Source organism: Hypomesus nipponensis, chromosome 1, assembly GCF_054491055.1.
Source record: "Hypomesus nipponensis isolate SF chromosome 1, ASM5449105v1, whole genome shotgun sequence".
Lineage (NCBI taxonomy): Eukaryota > Metazoa > Chordata > Actinopteri > Osmeriformes > Osmeridae > Hypomesus > Hypomesus nipponensis.
In genome coordinates, this window is record NC_140361.1 from 16,900,910 (window position 1) to 16,922,797 (window position 21,888).

The 21,888-nt window shown below is 42.1% G+C and overlaps 1 protein-coding gene across 3 annotated transcripts in view; it reads left to right on the top strand.

Annotated features, from left to right (window-relative positions):
- Nucleotides 1-21,888, top strand: part of nlgn3a (neuroligin 3a) — a 203,250-nt gene that overhangs the window by 72,857 nt on the left and 108,505 nt on the right. For all 3 annotated transcript variants that reach the window (XM_084697319.1, XM_084697321.1, XM_084697320.1), the window contains one exon: nucleotides 9,265-9,450. In XM_084697319.1, coding sequence (XP_084553445.1) covers nucleotides 9,265-9,450 — 186 coding nt within the window. The remainder of the gene's footprint in view (nucleotides 1-9,264; nucleotides 9,451-21,888) is intronic.

Below are 21,888 nucleotides of genomic sequence, written 5' to 3' on the forward strand. Positions count from 1 at the left end.
GGTCTGTGACAAGGTACACTGGGATCATTGCTTCGTACAACCCCTGAACTTTCTAGACATCCTCTCAGAGAAGGAAGAGCTGACCCGGGCAGAGAATGAGAGAGATACAATAACTGCAACAACGTCCAATACTTTTTGACGCAATGGGGCGAGTTTGAGTTTTCTCTCACTTGCTTGTTTCTTTTTTATGGCTTCAACTCTTAATGCACTTCTTCTTCTTCACCGGAAGGAGAGGATGAAGCGCTGGCTGAATAGGCCTCAGTGTTCAGAGGACCAAAAAGGAACTATTTTCCCTCCCTCCCTCCCTCCCTCCCTCCCTCCCTCCCTCCCTCCCTCCCTCCCTCCCTCCCTCCCTCCCTCCCTCCCTCCCTCCCTCCCTCCCTCCTTCTCTCTATTGGTGCTCTGTCACTGGACAGTGAGTTATAAACAGAGTAACAGTACAGTGTAGGGATGCACTGAATCCAGGATTTGGCCAAACCTTAGAATTTTTTTCCACCTGAACCCAAACCCTACACTTGCACTATGCTCGCTACGCTGGTCGACATAATGACACCGCCGTTGATTACGGGAAGGTGTTTACATAGGTGGACCATTCAATGCAGTAGGCTGAGAGAAAGTGAAAACGGAACTTGTGGGCAGAAAAAGTGTTGTTTGGCAGTACTTTCAGTCAAAAAAAAGCGATTCAAGTCGAGCTACATGTACAGTTTGCATATGAAACATCTGGAAGAAATTCAAGAAATATAAAAGGCTAATATTTTGGATATTGATTGGATCTTGAGATAGGGTAAACATAGTCATATGGTAATTGTCAAAATAGTTTTTCCCACTTGTCTTCCTGGAATAATGTTGCCTATTCTTTTTTTACAGTAAAAATTAAAAAAACATTAAAAGACATTGTTTACTTCATTAATGTGTTTACTGTGTTAATGGACTGAGGATTGGAGTAGGATTCAGTGGATTCAGTATTTGGCCAAACTCTAGTACAGGGACCCAATGCCACTTTCAAATGCCCTTCTCCTTCCAGTCCCTATCCCCACCTCCGCTGCCTCCCCCGCCTCCCCCAGCAACCCTGCCTTTCTCCTCACCTTTTCACCCGTCCACTCCCCCTGTTTCACTGCTTGTTTTTTGTAAACGCCATAACCCCTAAAATAGAGAATGCAGGTTGGGTTCTGTGGGAACGTTTCCCATGGAGGTGGACTGCAGGGCTACTGAGCCTTAATAGGACTTCTACCCTCCATCCTTCTCACCCTGCCCTCCACACCCCAGAGACCCATTTCAGTGTGGGAAGATGGGAGAGGAAGGAGAGGAGGAGGAGTAGGGACTTTGGGCTCTTTTGTAGTGGTGGATTCTTAGGAGGCTGTCAAAGCTGAGTTTGTGTGAGGCCATTATTCTCCCAGAAAGAAGAGGAGAGATTTGGAAGGAGAGAAAGAGAGAGAGGGAGGAGGGGACACAGACAGCCTTGTTAGCAGCCACCCCCAGAGCGAAAATAAAAGAAGGGAAAGAGAGAGAGAAAGGGGAAATTAAGAGAACTTTTGAGAAACAGAACAAAGATGAGTAGAAAGAGAGTCTTTGAAAGATGGAAAAAAGTTGTCACCCATTGCGTCATTATTGTTATTCCCATCCTCTTTACCTCCTCTTGCTCTTCCTACTTTAACCTTCTATTACTGTACCTCTTCCTCCTCGCATCCTCTGCATCTTCTGTCTCGACTCCTCCACCTAACTTTTTCACCCTCTTTCTCTGTTGCTGCCTGTCTGTTCAACTCAAAAACAAGCTTCAACTTCCACCGAACTCCCCATCCCCCAAGTTCAGACTGATTATTATCACCACCTCTCTCAGCAGACTTATGGCCCCTCGTATATGGGAAACAGACGTTTAAATCATAATCAATACAGAAATATCAATGTAGAAAGGCCAGGCAAATGGAAATCACTGAGATTTAGCTTGGTTGACAGGGGGGGATGCCAGTAAACGTTTATTAATGAAGGGTGATTTACCCCTGGATTTACATGTGGCAACACACACTTATCTGTCACCTCTGTCTCTTCCTCTACTCACTCTCTCTTTCTCCCTCTAGACAGGAGTGTCTACAGATCTCTATAGTCATACGTGTCTTACTGTGTCAGGGGAAGATAAAGGGGGACCATGTGTGGGTGTGGCTGTTGACATTTTCTTGTGTTCTTCATAGCTCACTGAGGTCACTTTAAGCGCCATCGGAAGAGGATGTTGTCATAGTTTACAGCTGATGATGGGCTTTGTGTAGGGAGAGAGAGGCGGAGGAAGCTGTTGGGAGGTGCAGACTGCTGTGTGTGTTGTTTAGTCCAACCAGGGGAGATGGGAGGGACAGGCATGACATGGCCAGCCTGTGACCTGTCCAATGTCATGGCAACGCTCCCAGGATGATTAATATCTCTAGGACTCAAACGTAAACACACACACTGGCATGCACAGAAACACACACACCTACAGATGCCTTGGAAAAAACATCAGTTCAAATAACCATAGTTTTCTTGCAGTTCAACATCATTGCCATGGCATTGTTGCTAATTAGCTAGCCATCCAGTGTAGCATTATATGAAGCCACTCAATCTACAACAATTTAATCACTTCATCTAGCTTTGCTCGCTTCAGGCTACTACAGGAATGCAGTAGGCTTGCTGCATTTGACTTAAGTAAAATGTTTCCTTTTGACTATGACCCAGCAAGCTATCTAGCTACATCCGCCCTTGCCTGATTAACTGGGGAGTGCTTGAATTAAAAGAGATGACGTAGCAAGGGAGAGCAAGCCAGAGGGAACAAAATAGGATAGAGATGATAAGAGAGGCATTAGAGTAGATGGGTTACAAGCTATGGGCTACTTCGACTGAACTGCCATATCTCAAGCCTGTACATGGACATTGAACTGTACAATCTCGCTTTAGACTGGAGGGACCAGCTGACTATAATAAGCACAATTAGCAGTAAAACTTAAGTTAAACCAGTCAGAATAGTAACGATATGTAATGATACATTCTGAGACACACCAAACAAGCTAGGCGTCCATGTAACAACAGCAACCCAAGACTCCTTAAAGCACAAACAAACATGATGGCCCTGACAGAAATGTAAATCAGAAATGGCGATGCATAAAAACAATTACCTCGCTATCTTAATTGCTTTCTAAAAGAAAACACTCGCTGCCACCTTTCCAATTAAAATATAACCACCGGCAAAATTGAATGTATTTTTAAACGGTGCCTGCGGCCTGTTGGTATGTGTCTGTCTCCTTTAGTAATATATGGAATTCCTGCTCTGAGGTTTAATGGCCAGACGTGCCTGGAGACGCAGGAGTAGCTAACTCAGAGGAGCGGGCACTGTATTCTACACTGAATATTCAATAAGCTGCATATTCATCTGGAGTAATTCAGTTCTCTACATCCCCTTGTCAAAAATACAACATGAGTAGGTACAGCATGTTTTAGCATGAAACATACACTTACCCACTCAAGATATGCACGCATGCAAACAGCACAGGAAAATGCACATGCATGCATAGTCTATGGTGATACACACATACTGCAGCCTGTGCTCCATTGTCTCTGCTTGTCTTCCTTACTAAGCCGGCGCTGTGTGTGTTTCTACTATAGAAAAAATTGTTCCACTAACCAGTGTTATTCTGGGAGAGTCACGTCCAAGCCCCTTAGAGGAGTAACAGTGTGTGTGTGTGTGTGTGTGTGTGTATGTGTTTATACAAACATGTATACGACAGTGCTCGTGTGTGTGTGTGTTTGTGTTGCTGAAAGGAAGGCCTTTTATAGCTGTTACCCTCTGGATATCTGGGAATACCAGAGAAACAAGACAGTCTTCTGAAATTGGGTGTGCTCACGCCTTCGGCGAGCACAACCATTGTTCTCTCACATATATATTATTATTATTATTACTCTTTTTGCCCCCCTAAGGATCCTTCAATATTTGGACTACATAGACAAAGCCGGTGTCAAAAGTATTGTCTTGGTAGCGATTGAGTTGCTTGTATTTTTATTTACGTTCCGTTGCACGGTTTAGGCTGAACTTAAGTTTTTGTGGCAAAAAGTGCCTTGTGACAACAAAGGGGAACTCAGTGCTAGCCTACGTCACAACGTTACCACACTATAGCAATTACGCATGGATACGATCTGCATAGATGTGCTAGGCTGGATAGACTGTTGCACAGTATGTACTATCCTATCGTGCCGTGGTGTACAAGCAGCATCATACATTTAAGAAATTCAAGACTTGCACGTCCAGTAAGTAATGTCACATTAAATAATGTATTTAAACTCAAGCTTGTGTGGTGCATCACTGTTTTCAATGCCACAGGCTAAACTTTGTCAAAATTCATTTCCGGCGCATTCAGGGAAGTTTGGCTAGCAACAGCAGCTAGGCTAGCTTGCTTGTAGCACAATTCAGCTTCTCCACACAGGGCTCTAGACTGAGACCAAATGATCGCTTTTGGATTTTTTTTACTGACAATGATCGCTTCCAGCAAACTTCTTTTGAATTAGCCATTTCCTCCTAAATAAATATCAAGCTTATTTACGTGTTTGGGGCATATTTTCAGTTAGCAGATGGTACTGTTTGAATCACGATTCCATCTGAAAAATACTGCAGGTGACAATGTTAGAGTAGCTTGTTTCAAAGGGGGTTTGGCTTGTTTCATAATAAATTGACCCATCTGCAACCGACGAAGGCAAGCACACCCTGAAATTTACCAAAAAATTGTAACCTCTAGTTCTCTCTAGTTTTTTCTCTTTCTCTCTTAAAACGTATTTTTTCTCTCTATCCCATCCTCCCTCTTTCTCATCTCTGTCACTCTCTGCCTGTCTGTCTCTCTTTTTCTGTGTCTGTGTCATCCTCTTTACTCCCTCCTTCCATCCTCTCCTCCCTCAAGCACTGACTTCCCATACCCCCTTCATGCTCACTCCCACCCTTTCTCTCTCTTCCTCCCTCTGCCTCTCCCTCGTTCCTGCCCTCCTACTCTTCTCTGTTATCTTCTGGGACATGTGTGAAGGAGACCATCTGTTGATCCATGTGTCTCCTGCCTACTTCCTTTGTCATTACCACTGACCTATCGGTGATTGGCCATGGCCTTTACCCCGCCCACCCCCCGTGTGTCAGCTAGCAGGGGAATAGAAGGATGTGGGGGCGGAGTGATGGCAGGCTGGAGGCCAGAGTGTTGGTCCCACTCGTGACAATCTGTTTTCTATGTACAGTAAATGGTGTACATACATATACACTAGGCAGAGTGTGGATCAGGCCTCATATTTCGGTCCAAACCCAATCCGAGTCTGAGACAGTATTACACCTGTTGTCATTTCTATCAAATCCAAGAAAACCTAAACAAGGCATACCCAAAGTAAATTGAAAGCTGTTCTTGAACCATTTGGAGTACATGTATAGTTGGAGTCTCTTTTGAAAGGTGACACTCTGAAGTTCCTTCCCTGTTGTCAAGAATGCTGTACATCCTACTGGCTTTGAGTAATCAAAGCTTGAACACAATAACATTGAAAGTTTTTATTTCTGCCTAGATTTTGTTTTGCAAACATATGGCAGAAGAGGCCTATAGGTGGGAGGTATTAGCTGGAAGACACAATGGGACCATAACATGAAGCCTTACCTATATAATACTAATATAATACCAAGATGTCATAAATATTACAAAGCGAATCCGAGTTACAACAGATTGTGCACGAGTGACTGGTCTCTTCAATCAGCAAAGTCAGAATGATGCAACAATAGGGATGGGTATCGAGAACCGGTTCTTGTTCCCAGTGAATCGATTCAGGGCCGGCCCAAGGCACAAGTGAACTAAGCGGCTGGGGGGGGGGGCATTCAAATAATGTAACATGATGTATGATTTGGTGTATGATTTGGTCATTTATTATCATACTAGCATTTAATTATCACGGCAAACAATTACACTGCACTAAACTGTAGCCTAAGTGTAAATGTAAAGTGAAAATAACAAAACCAGTCAGTATGATGCAGTGTTTCCCCTAGGATTTTTTTTAGCAGTGGGGGCAGGTCAGGTCCCCCCCCCCCCGGCCGGCCAAAACAAAGTGCTAACCCTATATTTCGGAGCAGCTTAATATAATAGTCTAATAGCTCATGTAACATTGCACATATTTTCGTCCTATTTCCCCTAAAGAAATACAATTAGCATACTTAAAGACACCTTAAAGTATGTTCTAAATGGCTTAAATGCTGCCAATTAATAATTGACGTAACAACTTATTGTAAATACAGTGGCCTAGCCTACAGATTAAGGTAGGCTACTCGGAAGCATGTACACTGTCTGCTTCATTTGATCTTGATAGGCTAAGCATTCTGTAGCAAATAATAACAATATACCCACTATTTATTCATTAAAACTAGGCTACTTAAGTATAATAATGCACCTAAAATGCAAACGTGAGCAAGGGCAGCAATCGCTATCGAATCAACAGACGTGCAATTTCGTCGAACGCACCTATTACTTTAAACAGGACGCTCACATGACGTGATGCTTTTTTAGTCCCATACTGTGACGTTTGAGAACCTAAAACTCTGTTTTAGCTTGTGCACACGCAAACACAAAAACTTAGTGTTCAGAAATCTCCACTTTGGCCAGAGTTTTTAGAAATGATCGTTTTCAGTGATAAAACCTCAGTTTTCGTGTAAATTAAAGGCCAAACCGCATGAAAATATATGCGTTTTTCTTCCGTGTAAACGGGGCCTAAGAAACCACGGGCCCCTGGGCCTGGATGTGTCAACTTAAGCCTAGCATATACCAGCTACGGCGCATATCATCATATCAATACACTAGTACATATCAAGTTAATAACAGCGACGTCACACAGAGACTCTGGGTTATGGGTGCCCTGAGCTCATGGGCCCCTGGGCCTAGTAGCCCCGTTGGTTAATCCATCTCTGCATTAGTATTGATCTTATTGATCATTTCACATTATCGGGGGGCATGTGTTATCAGCAAACGTTCCCATGTCCCATTATTAAACTGAGCATATCGATTTTTAATCCATTATTAAACTAAGCATTTAAATGTTTTAACCTATTAAAAGTCCTGTTAAATGTGCCTAAAAACACCTAAAGAACATACGCAAAGTACATTTAAAGCTGTTGATGAACCATTTGGAGTACATGCATGTAAATGATCTCTTTTGAAAGGTGACACTGAAGTTATTTCCCCTGTTGTTAAGTCCTAATGGTGTTGAGTAATAGAAGCTTGAACACAAGGAAACTGAACGTTTTTTATCTCCGACCAGATTTTGTTATAAAAACCGAGGCCTGAAAAGGCCTAGAGATGGTAGGTATTAGCTCATTTCAGAGCCAGTCAATGCCAGTTTGACAAATTTGTTTAGAACGAGTGTGCAGGACGCACAGACCTAGTTGGCTGTAGAGGGGAGAATCGATAAGGATTCAAATCGATTAGCAGGAATTGATAAGGAATTGGAATTGTTAAAATCTTATCAATACTCATCCCTATGCAACAAGAGATCATGACTATTTATGGATGTAATACATTGTTTTGGATGAAATACTTGACTTGGTTAGATAGTTTGGACCTTTGGGAATGTAACCAGACCATTTTGGTTGGGATGTTTTGCATAACTGGACAACTCTGAGCCTTGATAAGTGAATAGTCTCTGTTTGCTTTCGCTTTGTTTACATCTTGGTGGTCGGACAAATCCGTTGATTGTACTTGCTGTTGCGACCCGATCTTGAAATGTTTTGTTTCAATAGAAGCTAGAAGCACAAAAATTGTAGCTTTCCAACATTATATGGCATGTATAGCAGTCTAAAAATATTTTTGTAGGGGGGGGGGGGGGGGGGGGGGTTAGTGCTACTACCCGCCGGCGGGCCGGAGGGACGTTGTCTGGTTCCGAGCTCGACCCTTTCCCGACAGGCATTCTGTTTTTTACGTTCAAATCCGACGGAAGCATGATATAGCTAATGTAAGCCAAAGCACTGAGTTTGACAAACATGCAGGTCATTTATTTTTTACACTATATTATCTAAAAAGAAGTTGGATTCCCATGTCATGAAGACACGCCCAGCTGACGTGACTGAACCCGACCCCAGTCTGACCGTCATTTCAATATTTTTGTCCAAACCTAGCCCGACACATCCCGTTCAGACAAGTCCTGTCGGGCTCTGGTTGGGTAGCAACCCTCTATCGTACACAAACACCGTACATATGCACATTTTCACACAGAAAGAAAAGTTTGCACTCACTCACAACACACACCCATTATGTAGCTGAACTTCAGGACAGCAAATGGGTAATGGGTTCACGCCTGAATTTATTTGGTTATAAATACTAAGAACCGTATTTATATCTATTAAACAGATACAGTATTGGTGCTGCTGCATGGTCCTCCTATATGATTCCCGTTATTCATTTAGTCATTTAGCAGACGCTCTTATCCAGAGCAACTTAGTAAGTACAGGGACATTCCCCCGAGCCAAGTAGGGTGAAGTGCCTTGCCCAAGGACACAACGTCATGGTTGGGAATCAAACCAGCAACCTTCTGATTACTAGCTCGATTTCCTAACCGCTCAGCCACCTGACTCCCTCTTATACTTTTGCAAGATTGAACATTTATGGAAAGACAGGAAAATTGTATTGAGAGTAGATAGTCCATAAAGTGATCCTCATAAAAAATGAAAATAAACATTTGGAACATCAATATTTCACTTAACTTCCCCCTACTTCCTTTCCATCCCCAATGGTATTTCTGGAAATGTATAGTTCTCATGGTCAATATCCCTGATGATGTGTGGTCATCTAGGATGGCAGGAACATTGATTTCCCATAACTGCCAGATGACATGTGGCCACACACACACACAAACACTCTCCGTTTGACCGACGTTGTGCTCAAATAAGTCCGCTCTATGGGCTGATGACTTTGAGAGATGGGAAGATGGAATGATAGAGAGATGGAGAGAAAGATGGTGCAGAGCAGGACATATAATGGAATTAAAGGACAGAGAGATTGAGCTTGTTGTCTTTCTTGCAGCTGATCTGTCATTTTGCATACAATTTCAGAAATGGTATATGTGACATTACTCAATTTGGCATCATTTTGCGCATGTGAAAATTTGTGTCACCTTTTAAACAAAAGTTAGCTAAATACAGTAGTTTGAAATGATTGAGTGATCATCACAAGTATTGCTTGGGCAGATCTACAGTATGATATAAAATGCACTAGACTAACAAATCTTCTCTTTCAAACACGTTTCCTGCAGGTTTCCTTAGTACTGGTGACCAGGCCGCTAAGGGGAACTATGGCCTTCTGGACCAGATCCAGGCCCTGCGTTGGATCAGTGAGAACATTGGCTACTTCGGGGGTGATTCCAACCGCATCACAGTGTTTGGCTCTGGGATAGGGGCTTCCTGTGTCAGCCTGCTCACCCTTTCCCACCACTCTGAAGGTAGGAGCAGAGAGACTACAGCATCTGTTCCTGGGGAGCAGTTTGTATCTTCCTCTTTCTCTCTATCTACCTCTCTCTTGCTCACTCCATCTCTAAAAGAGTATTTCTGCTATGAAGAATACAGTTTGTTATATCTGCTGGTCAATCTAAAGTATTTACAGTACATATGGATTTACCTTGTGATGACAGTGATGAACCTTGTCCTAATACTAAGTAGGCTGTGTCTGGACAGCATATCAATATGTTTCATGCTAAGGTTCCTCTAAGGCACCTGAAGATGAAGATAGTCATACTGGCTGTGTGATTATATGTATGGGCAGACATTTTGTAAACCAAATAGCTTTTAAAATAAAAATATGTTAGCTTGACATATTTCATGCTGGGACCTAAAAGGTTTTCAAATAATTTAGCTCCAGTAGCTCACTGGATAATTGTGTATACTATGTAGGCTGGGGTCTTACTGCAGTTCAAATCCGGCTTTGGCCTTTTTCTGCATGTCTTTCCCTCTTTCTCTCTCCTTGCCTTTCCTGTCACACTTCACTTCAAACTGTCCAATAAAACATGAAAATTCCCCCCCCCCAACAGTGTAACTACTACTTGGTGCCTGCAGAATCATAATGATATTGATGCTGACACCTGGATGCTCCTCCTTAGACTATTACAGCCAGGTGTCTCTCCACTCATGTATATGATGTGTCTATTCTATAGTTGATGTTGACACGTATTCATGTCAGGGTCACATTAGCTTTCACATAATGAAATGCAAGACATCAACATAGCCGTCTTTATGTTTTAATATTGGAGAGAGAGGGGGGGAGGTATTTATGGGTGAGGTAATTATATAAATCAGTAACCGACACGCTCCGACACACACGAATGGTAATCAAGATTGTTGGGTGTGCCAAGCAGATGTGTTGGAGTCCACATACCTGTTGACCTCTGACATAAGGTGGTGGGCTATACGGCAAGAAAATAATTCAGTGAGCATAAATACCATCCCCACCCTTTCTTTCTTTCTTTGTCTTTCTTTCTCCTTGTGCTCCCCCTCATGTGTGAGTGGACCAGTCTCCTATGCCCTCCACCCTTTAGAAAGAGGTCATATGACCCGAGAGGCTTTGAACCCTTTTAACACACCAGTCTGGGTTCTCTATTTTTGCATTTCTACAATTTGCCTGTGCTTGGTACTAATGGGCTTGATTGCCAAAGATGAAATATGACTGGGTTTGGACAATTCTTTTAACATAATATTTTTTTTGTAAGATTATATATTTTTCATCCCTGCTCCATAAGGCCATGCTCTATGTAGCATGTGATTACAGTGCCAGTGAAACCAGTTTCTTTGCATCCTCAATAAATTGGATATCATTGAGCCTGTCTCTTCTCTCCTGAATGGAAATGAATGTTGGCGCCATGCTTCTGATGAGGAAGGGGGAAGCTTGAGTAAAAACTAGATGCTTGGAAATTGAAACAAGGAGTGTTGTATCACGCCGGGCCTAGCGCCACCAAGTGTTAGTGTTGGCAATCAGATCTCTCAAAGCTTCATCCTCCTCGCCGCCGATCGAGGTAATTATGTGTGGGTTAGGGCTGAAGAGGGCCATGGGAAATCTGTGATAGGGAGCGTGGCGGAGCACCTGAACGTACGGACCCAGCCCAACTGCCTTTCCACCTCTCACAGCCCCCTTCCCTCAAAACCCACAATCTGGAATTAAAACCAGTTTTGGCTTCTTGTTGCCATGACAACACGCTAAATGGCGACAGGATGCAACAAGACTGTAAGGCAGGCATTTGAGAGGCCTTGAGAAGGAAACAGGGAATTCTAATTCAAATTTGCAAAGACTCATGGACTGTGGCACGTCTCTCTGTTGTGGTGACAGAATCGCTGCATAGTGACTCCCTGGGTGAGGTAGATGACTGAAGTATTACCTTCTCGCTGGAGCGCAGGGGAGTGAGGCAACCAGATTGTGTACAAGGCAGGATACTTCACACTCCTCGACTCATCTGATTTGACCTCCAGAATGAATGTCCAAATCTGGCGAAGGAAGCTGTTTTGCAAGAGAACATACGTTAAAACACACGTCCGGTCACACATCCACATACGATCACACACATCAGCGCTCTACGGATACCATGAAGCTCGAGTCGCCATTGGCTGGTAAACTTTTACGTATTTTACTCGCCAGACTTTTTACATGGGATGCATGAACAATGCAACTGGGGGGAAAACTTCTGCAACTTCTGGATGAGAAGTTCGTGTTCCAAAAAAACTAAGATGGAACATCCAATAAAACCAAAGTGATATGCACACTCTGCGACAAGGCTCCAGACTGCGACCAAATTGTCACATTTTGCGACCAGTTTTTGAGACAGTGCGAGCATTTTTTACAAGCACTCGCGCATGTGCGACCTACAAATTTTGAATTCATTGGGTGCACACGTTAGCAACAACGCATAGATACGACGTTCTAGTAAGACAGCGATATCAGCTTTCCTTCTGCATTAGTACCGTAGCTTTAAGTCTAGGAAAGTTTAGGCTATTTTTCGCTAGGTAGGCTACCTATAAACCTAGCTAAAAGTCTTGGAAAGTTTAGGATATTTTTCGCTAGGTTCCTACGAACATGTCTTAATCTGCCAGACAAGTGGGTGCCCCTTCGTTCTTTTGGTGAGCAGTTTCACGAGCCCTTCTTACCCGGCGTCATGGAGCCTAGCAGCTAAATACTTATTTAGCGCTAGCGTTGCTACTGAATCCCTGCCTGTGTTTGAGCTGTTGCGCTGTTATACTCGTCAAGTAGGCCTATTGTGTTGTGGTGTCGGAGGACTGATAGAAAAGTGCATCATACATTTAAGTCATTTAGCTAAGACTTGCATGTACAGTACGTAATGTCACATTAAATAATGTATTTAAACTCAAGCTTATATGGTGCGTCGCAGGGGCGATTCTAGGATCAGACCTTTAGGGGTGCTCAGCCCCCAATGAGAATGTGACATGAATACAGTGCCTTGCAAAAGTGCTAAACGTAAACCCGCTTGCTAATATAAATCCCTAATTTCACTGGATAACAATTAATACATGTATGTATTATTATGCAAAATATTGAATGAAAAAACTAAGGATGTCCCTTTCTTCATGAACTACCAGCATCAAATGATAATAAACAATATATTTAAGAAAATATTTTAAAAATATTAGGAGTGCTTGAGCACACGCAAAATCAAAGACGCACACTAATGACAACAATTCGGAAAATCTGTAATATGTGATTAATCATGATTAATCCACAGAAACCTGTGATTAATTTGATTAAAATTTTTAATCATTTCACAGACCTAATACTAACCTAAGACAAGTGAAGTACAATAGTGTAATATTGCTGATAGTGCAACTAGTAGCTGAAAGTGACAGTGTGTAAAGTGACTAGTGAGAAGTGTATCAATGTCCATCAATGTCCATTCAGAAGCCTAATGGCCCTAGGAAAGAAACTGTTGTCCAGTCTGTGCAAGACCGAATGCTTTGGTATTTTTAGCCCGTTGCCAGACTGAGGTGGTAACAGTCTCTTAGGATCCTGCCAGCTTTCTTGAGGCATCGTTTGTGGTAGGTGTCCTGTAGGGCTGGGAACTTCCTGCCGATGATGAACTCATGGCAAACTTCATGGTAAATCTCCTCAAGAAGAAGAGGTGTTTCCAGGCCGCTTTGACTACCTTGTCCATGTGAGCAGACCAGGTGAGATCATTGCTGATGTTCACCCCAGGAAACCTGAATCAGCTGACCTTCTCCACTTCGGATCTGTTGATGTGTAGGGGTTCATGCTCCTCCTCCTGACGCTTCCTATAGTCAACAATCATGTCCTTAGTCTTGCTGATGTTGAGAGAGAGGTTATTGTCCTGACACCATGATGTCAGGGTATCAACCTCCTCTCTGTAGGCTGACTCGTCACTGTCAGAGATGAGGCCCACGATGATTGTGTCGTCAGCAAACTTAACAAGGAGGTTTGAGCTGTGCGTGACTGAACAAGGAGAACTGAAGAGATCCACTTGCAGAGGGAGGTGCTTAGTCCCATGTCCACAAGCTTGGAAATAAGTCTGGAAGGGATGATGTTGTTGAATGCTGAGCTGTAGTCAATGAACAGCATCCTCACATACGTATTCCCTTTGTCCAGGCGGGAGAGAACGGTGTGCATAGTCAGGGCGATCGCATCGTCTGTAGACCTGTTGGACCGGTATGCAAACTGCATAGGGTCCAGGGTGGGAGGCAGCGAGGAGCAGATGAATGATTTGACTAGCTGCTCAAAGCATTTCATGATGACAGAGGTCAGTGCTATCGGGCGATAGTCGTTCATGCAGGTGACCTTGGTGTTCTTGGGCATAGGGACAATCTGTCAGAATTCTAATTTATGAAGAGGTCTGTCACTAACCACTGATCAATTAACAATAATAAAGATTACAAATAATGATTACTATATTACTTTTATATACTGTTTTGAATGTTAGGAATATTATAAACAATGTTTGATGTATACCCTGCCATATTAAGTCATGTCCAGGAGAGAAATATGCCTATCTATGAATTATGTTGCTTGTATCATTCATACACTGTCATTATGCAATTTGCTAAAGCTTTCTTATGCTTGCATAGCCATAAGTTAGTCATTCTGTAGGATGTGACTAGGAAATGTCTGTGACAATAGATTGTAGGTCAGAGGTCGCAATGTTACCAAAGTGTATAGGGCTAGGCAACATTGAATGAGGAAAATAAGAGGAACGTTAAGGCCAATTCTAGGAGCACTATATAAAGACTAAACAAAAGTTATCTAGCACCATGAATGCAGCGTTTTCTTTCTGTGCCTGCGAAGCTTTGTTGATTGTCACCCCCCTCTCATATTGTGATACTATTTAACTGCCCTTCATTCCTGTATTCTTTGTCCAGTCCTCTGAGATGCTCAGCTTGATTGTATCAGACACCTGCACCTTACATACATGTAATAAATACTTTGATTTTGTCTTGAACTGTCACCAAACACTTTGATCCTTGGCAGTTCCACGGTAAAAAAAACTGTGTAAAAAAACTGGAACAATCTGGCAGCTGATACGCCAGATTACACCCATTAAATTACGGAAAAAAATGTTTTTTCATTAACATCAATTAACCGTAAAATAATTGTAAATATAGCTGCAAGCAGCAATGTGGTGGCCAAGCAGGTCAGATGACCCAGAATAAATTTTCTTCTGGGTCATTCTACAGCATTAAGAACAGCCGTGTAATAAGACATAAAGTTTAGCCATACCTGTGGCATTGAAGACAGTACTGTAGCCTACTACTACACACTGCCAGTGGGCGAGCCGAGTCTGTGACTCTGAGGCAAACGTCAAAACAAGACACGATCTCACTCAAATTCCAAGTTTTACACAAATAACAAAAATATGCTGACCCGCTGGCTGTCTTTGCAATCGCCATATCTCTAAAACACTGCTGTCCATTTGGATGTAGAATTGACCCTGGTACTAAATTAAGAAAATACTCACCAGACGCAGATCGACAACACTGTTGTCGACGAGTGTCAACACTCGTCGACAACACTGTTGTTGCTGCCGCAATCGTCAATGGAGGCTGACGGGGCTCTCACGTAGCAAACAAATCAAAGTTTTTACAGCAACCTACATTAAAATCTCACCACCTTGCTGTTTTTTTGTGTAAAATTGAACTATAAAATTAGCTACGAAAATACTACTATGGCGTTTTCTAGCATGGCTGCCGCCTAAAACACTAGGCGGTCTCACGGGCGACCCGCACTCGCTCAAATTTTCACTCGAAATCCAAGCTCCAATTTGCGAGCTTGAAAGTCTATCACGTTGTATCCATGCGTCGTTGCTAACGTGTGTTAACGTGGTGACGAAGCTAGCACAGATTACCCTTCGTCGACAAAAGGCACTTTGTCGCCACAAAAACGCTTTAACCACCTAAACTGTGCAACGAAACGTAAATCACAACACAAGTAACGCAATCGAGACCAAGATGAACATTTTGACACAGGCATTGTCTGTGTAGTCCAAATATTGACTGATCCTTAGGGGGGCAAAAATAATAAATAAATATATATGTGAGATAACAATGGTTTTTGCTCGCCGAAGGCAAGCACACCCCAATAATAATAATAAAACTAACAAAAACAGTAGGTGCCACAGCAGCTTTGTTGCTGCTTGGCCCCTAATAATAATAAATATAGCTGCAAGCAGCATTGGGGTTCCTCCGCAAAATATTATAAACATATAAACACACCGTAGAAGATCGAGAGTTGGACAACAAAAGAGCATAACTACTTAATGTTTGGCCAACAACAGCCTGAATGGGGATTTGAACTCATGAGCATAAGGTTGCAAGTCAGTCCCCCCTATTTTGACAATCTAAAACGCAAGTATCAAAACGCAAAGCGCAAGTAACTTTGTGGGCGTGACTTCAGCTTGGTTGTTATTTTGCCGGCGGGATAAATGACTGCGCCTGGCGCAAATCTAAAAAGGGTTGGTCTGAAGTAGCTACATTACTAATGGGTGTGGTTTGGGCGTGACGTGCAATAAACCAATCAGAGCATCATCTCACATTCCCTTTAAGAGCAGCGGTTGTTCCATGGCGAATTGCTATTATAACGGCGGATTTGCCAGGCGCACGCCAGGAGCGGTTCACAGGAAGAGACCGACGTTCTCGTCAGAGCCGTAAAAGATATAGAAATGACATTGTATGGGAAAGGCAGAGCAGTTTTCTCATTGCACTAAATTGCCCTCTGCTGTTCATTCAAATTATTATTCATATTTTTACATATGTTTTTTTTTATGTTATATTTGTAAATTGTTAAGTTCTTAGAATTTGTTTAACTAATGTACTTTTGTACTTAATTTATACCCGTTTATTGTTTGCACCTTCCTGCCACAGTAAATCGCGTATTTGTGTAACATAAGCTTCATGGCGAATAAACCGAATTCTGATTCTGATGGGCATGGGAGAAGAAACCTAACCAAATTAGCTTTGGTTAAACAGTCATGGGAGGAAATTGCCACAGTTGTTACAAATAAAGTCTTTATAATCATTGAAGAAATGTAACACGCCATAAATCAAAACAATGTAACGTAGCTTCGCAGAAAGAAGACCCTGGCCTCGCCAGCAGTGCGCACGGACCAAGTTTGCGCCCTTAAAATAGCATCTGAATAATGCGCCATTTACTTTAGACCACGTTTTTCCTAGTCAGTAGCGGAATTGTTTTTCGGAAACTGCAAGATAGCACCAGGGAACGTTTGCGCCAGAACACGCCTCCTTTTTCGCTGAACCACCCACGGGAGCGCAAAGTCATTTCTCTGTGCGTCTGTGGAGGGAAAAATCGTCTTTGCGTCGAGTGCAAACTAGGAATGACACTTGCGTTGTTGATTAAGTCAATTGCGCTGGGTGCAAGATAGGGCCCAGTGTCTCTATCCTCTCTGCTACACACCAACTGTTGAGATTGTATGAATAGAAAGGGCAGAGTATTAGCTTTGGTCAGCTTTGGGACAAAGGTTAGGAAACGGTTGACATTTCAAGGTGAAATTGCATGAATTTGTGCAGGGTATTTCAGAAGGATGTCAGCCAAAATATAATGGCTGGATTCCAACCTAATACTTTATACTTTACAGGTCACCATCCCAGCCCATTGAGCTATTCTCAGTGTTAAGTAGTGTCATGTTCAGTAACTGTATAAAAAAGTAAGCTGTTTCTCCTGTGGTAAGCGTTGTTAGATTCAGCCAACGTTGAAACTGCTCTAATTCAATCATATTTGGACATACCAAGGTGAAATTGTTTGTGGTACTTCAGAATTATGTCATCCTGTTTAACTAAACAGATGATCAAAATGATGACAGGCCAAAAGATTATGGCTGGATTCCAACCTACGACCTTATACTTTACAGATCGACATCCCAGCCCACTTATCTATTCTCAGTGTTGAATATTGGCATGTTCAGTTACTGTATAAAAAAGTAAGCTGTTTTTCCTGAGGTAAGCGTTGTTAGATTCAGCCAATGTTGAAACTGCTCTAATTCAATCATATTTTGACATACCAAGGTGAAATTGTTTGTTGTACTTCAGAATGATGTCATCCTGTTTAACTAAACAGATGATCAAAATGATGACAGGCCAAAAGATTATGGCTGGATTCCAACCTACGACCTTATACTTTACAGGTCACCATCCCAGCCCATTGAGCTATTCTCAGTGTTGAATAGTGTCATGTTCAATAACTGTATTAAAAAGTAAGCTGTTTCTCCTGTGGTAAGCGTTGTTAGATTCAGCCAAAGTTGAAACTACTTGTACATTTTGTACAAAAATGACCAACGGGAAGACTGGGTTACTGCTGTAAAGAATAACTTACTTATAGTTTTTTTTAAAAGGTTGTTTGGTGTCCAATAACTTGTCATGGAAGGGAATTTCAAATCATGCCTAGCATCAGTGGGGATGTGTCCTGGCTTTGGTTACTGAAATGAATTTGTGCAACAGACAAGGGATCCACCTGAACAATCAATTTACTTCATTAGAGATAACCATTAGCATTATCTCTACCATGTGGAGACTACAAGTAGCTAGTTTGCTTACCAGCACAACATATCAGTCAATTGAGCCATTCCCAGGCATGGATTACACAGTTCAATAACTGGATAATTAAAAAAGCTGTTTCTCCAATGGCGAGCATTGTCAGATTTGGTCCAAGTTCAAACAGCTGTAATTCAGTCATATTTTGACATATCAAGGTGAAACTTTGCATGGTACTTCAGAGGCATATCACCTTAAAGTATATTAGGTTTGAATCATCCTTCAAAAATACATTTGATTTAGTGACACAAACATATTGAGGCAATATGGACATTTACAAAAATACACCCCTTTCAGCCATTTTGTACATATCTGTACAAAATATCAAGTCAATTAGACCTTTTCTTCAAGAGAAGAGGAATTTTGAATGTTTTCGAAAATTATCACTGTACAGGAAAATCCATCATGGCGGACCTATGGGTCCTTGATGCTTTTTTGTTCCTCATGAAAAATGAGGCATGCACACAAAGTTTCAGAAGAATTGGAGCATTGGGGTGGAAATGCCATCACTTTAAAAATTTGACTTTTGGGCTTGGCCTGTGTCGCCCCCTATGGTCCGGTGTGGCCCATATTTGGTGTGGGGGTAACCCTAACCCACTTAGATGTAGTATCAATGTGCCAAATTAGAAAATTTATGACCGGGGACCTTTTGAGATATTGGGGCGAAAGGAGAAGAAAAATTATAATAAGAATACCAACAATAACAATAGGTTCCCTCCTACCGGAGGAACCCTAATAATAATAATAATAATAAGTAGAAACCCTCTAGGTGGCTTCGCCGCTTCGCGGCTTGGTCACCAATTTTCCAGAACCAAATGTACGAGATATATCTGTATTATCACATTACAGGCTGTTCTTTACCGGTAAATATGACTTATTAATATACCTTCTCTGTAAACAACGTAATTTCCAATAAATACAAATTAAGAATAAAATCTAATTTAGTGGTTATGATTTAACATTATCATTCACAGCAACTTGCATGCCCAACGTTCAGATGCTGTAATCATTATCCATATATTATAGACATTACCGGCGCTTCAGAATATACCTGTAGCGCCAACTAGCTGAGCGACTTGTAAATACTTTTATCTCATTGCATGGCTAATTGATGGAGGTTAGATAGGGATCTACCTGGACAACATTCACACTCAGGGTGAACGCTTTATGTATCCAAACTACAGACCACCACATTACACATATTAAAACAGAACAAACACAACAACAAAACTCAAAACAATGCTTATCTAACCAAGTTTAAACCTTTAACTCTTTAGCTTTTCAGCTTGCCGCGGGGCATTCTGGGTAACAGGAGCGTTGCCGCTACACAAATATCGAATCAACTTTCCTTCGTCCTACTCTGGTGTCTTTAGATTTATTCATTTAACAGACGTTTTTATCAAAAGCGACTTCCAAGAGAGAGTTTTACTATAGGTGCATTGGTCAATGATCATAAACAACGAAATAGCCCCAAAAAGGCTTTTGCAGGCTTTTGTAGTCTTTGATATTGACTGGTGCATGCTGGGATTGCATGACGTCAACTACCCAAGCTCAGTTCACAATTCAAGGTTCCTATGTCTAAACCAAAAATTAAGTTATTTGTCCGTGGGATAAAAGTAAATATCTGCTAAATAACTGTTAAAATAGCTAGTTTTGATAAAATGAAGTTATGTGTTTTAACAGAACATTTTTGTGAAAATGTTATTAATATTTGTAAAAAATAGTTTAGTTTAGTGTATTTTTAAGTAACAACATTTGGCTGTAATTCGTAGGTAAAATTATAAATTTACAGTTTGCCATTGTCTTTCTATCTGTATTTCCTGTAATTCAGAAATACAGAAAAAAACACATAATTTACAGGAAAAGTGAGGTGATTTTTTTTTACAGTGTAGGAACGAGGAGACAAAGGCAGGTGAAGCACATTTACTTGTACTTTTAGGATATTTACATTTAGTCATTTAGCAGACACTCTTATCCAGAGCGACTTACAGTAAGTACAGGGACATTCCCCCGAGGCAAGTAGGGTGAAGTGCCTTTCCCAAGGACACAACATAATTTGGCACGGCCGGGAATCAAACTGGCAACATTCAGATTACCAGCCCGACTCCCTAACTGCTCAGCCACCTGACTCCCCTATTTACAAGATACATTCATTGCATAGAATAGTTTAGTGCAAAGACAATTACCCACAACAGTGCCTGGTCTGAACAGGGTTTATATACTGTGTGTAATCATATATGATGATGTGCAGGTGTGTGCAATGATGAGGTGTGAGTCGGTCCATGTTCCTCTGCCGTCCTCAGTACTCTGGGGAATTAGACCGTCTGAGGGGTGCAAGAGGAGGATCCGTGACATGAACTTTTATTTGGCAACTGACATTGACTCGGTGCTTTCACAGTAATTGGGTACAATAAGAGACTTCTTCAGGCGGCATATGGGTTTAATCTACCATTTATTAGCTAATGCCTTTCTTTTGCCACCTGACTTCAGCCACCTCTCCAGTGCTGATGATGGGTCATAGGCCTACTTCTGAATATCTGGGTCTTCTGTTGAAATAAGGATCAGGACTGAAAGGCAAGAGGATGTGAGACTGCTGTGAACATCGGATTTGGTTCTCTTATGGGCACTGAAGGCTCTTTCGCAGTTGGCAGAACTGATTAGCAGAACAAGAAGAATCGGAACAAGGTACAGGGCTCTTTAATTTTCCTTGATAACAAAAAAGCGTTTTCTGCTCAGACTGGGATTTTAGCTATTTTGCATCCATCTCTGTGTAAGCTGACAAATGCGCGGGTGTTTGTGTGCATGACAAGTGCAGTAAAAAGCGTGTCAAGCTTTTTGTGAGAGAAAGCGACAGAGGCAGTGTAGCGACTCTTTACCTCCCATAGTGTCAACATTTTTTATCTTGCCACTTTCCGTTACTTTGGAAATCTCTGTTTTCATTGTTGAGCAGCAGCAAAATAACCAATTGTACTTCTGTGTTGTCATAGCCGCCAATCATGTTAACTTGTGTTACACCCCCACCCCCCAGATCATTCTTAGTCGCCTAGAGTAAAATTTGGTTGCATATGTAAGTGTTTTACTAGCTTTGTAAAGGGTTGCATATGCTCACACACTGTTGAGATCCTATCCTATAATTTAATCATGCCGCTACCTATCACAACTGAACAGAGACACAGAGCAATAATTACTTAAAAGTGAGGAGACATTACTTAAGGAAGTATGTGTAGGTTATGAACTCTGAGCTCTCCCCACACACTTTCCCCATCCATGCTGTTTCCCCGCTCCCAGCGCAGGCCACCACGGGGCAGTAATGTGGGGCCGCAGTGAGGTTTAGAAGTAGCCCAAAAACCCGCCACCCGCAATACATTTTCACTCTGTTTCGCGACACTGTTTTCAAAGTAGCCCAATTTGGCTAGAAATCTGCGGTTATGGCAACCGTGCTGTCAAAAGCATGCTTTAATAAACTCGATCCTCGCCCCTCTATCTTTCTCTCTCTCCATCCTCCTCACTCTCTTCATCTCCCTCCCTTTCTCTACCTTCTGCCTATATATCACCCCTCAATCTTCCCATCTCATTCTATCATCCTCATGGACCCTCTGGCCTTCTCTCGCTCTCTCTACATGTGGGTTTGCCCAGGGCCCAGTCTGAGGGCCCATCCATCAAGCCCTAGCCCCCCCAGCCTTTGCCCCTGATCTTTGGTCTCGCTTTCGTCTGCAGCGGTGTGTGTGTGTGGGTACTGTTTATAGTATGGCTGTCTGGTGTCCTGGCTGATCTAGTGCAGTTCAGAGACTCTGGAAGGAGAGACTAGTCTCTCGTTTTCTGTAGGAAAGAGCCTC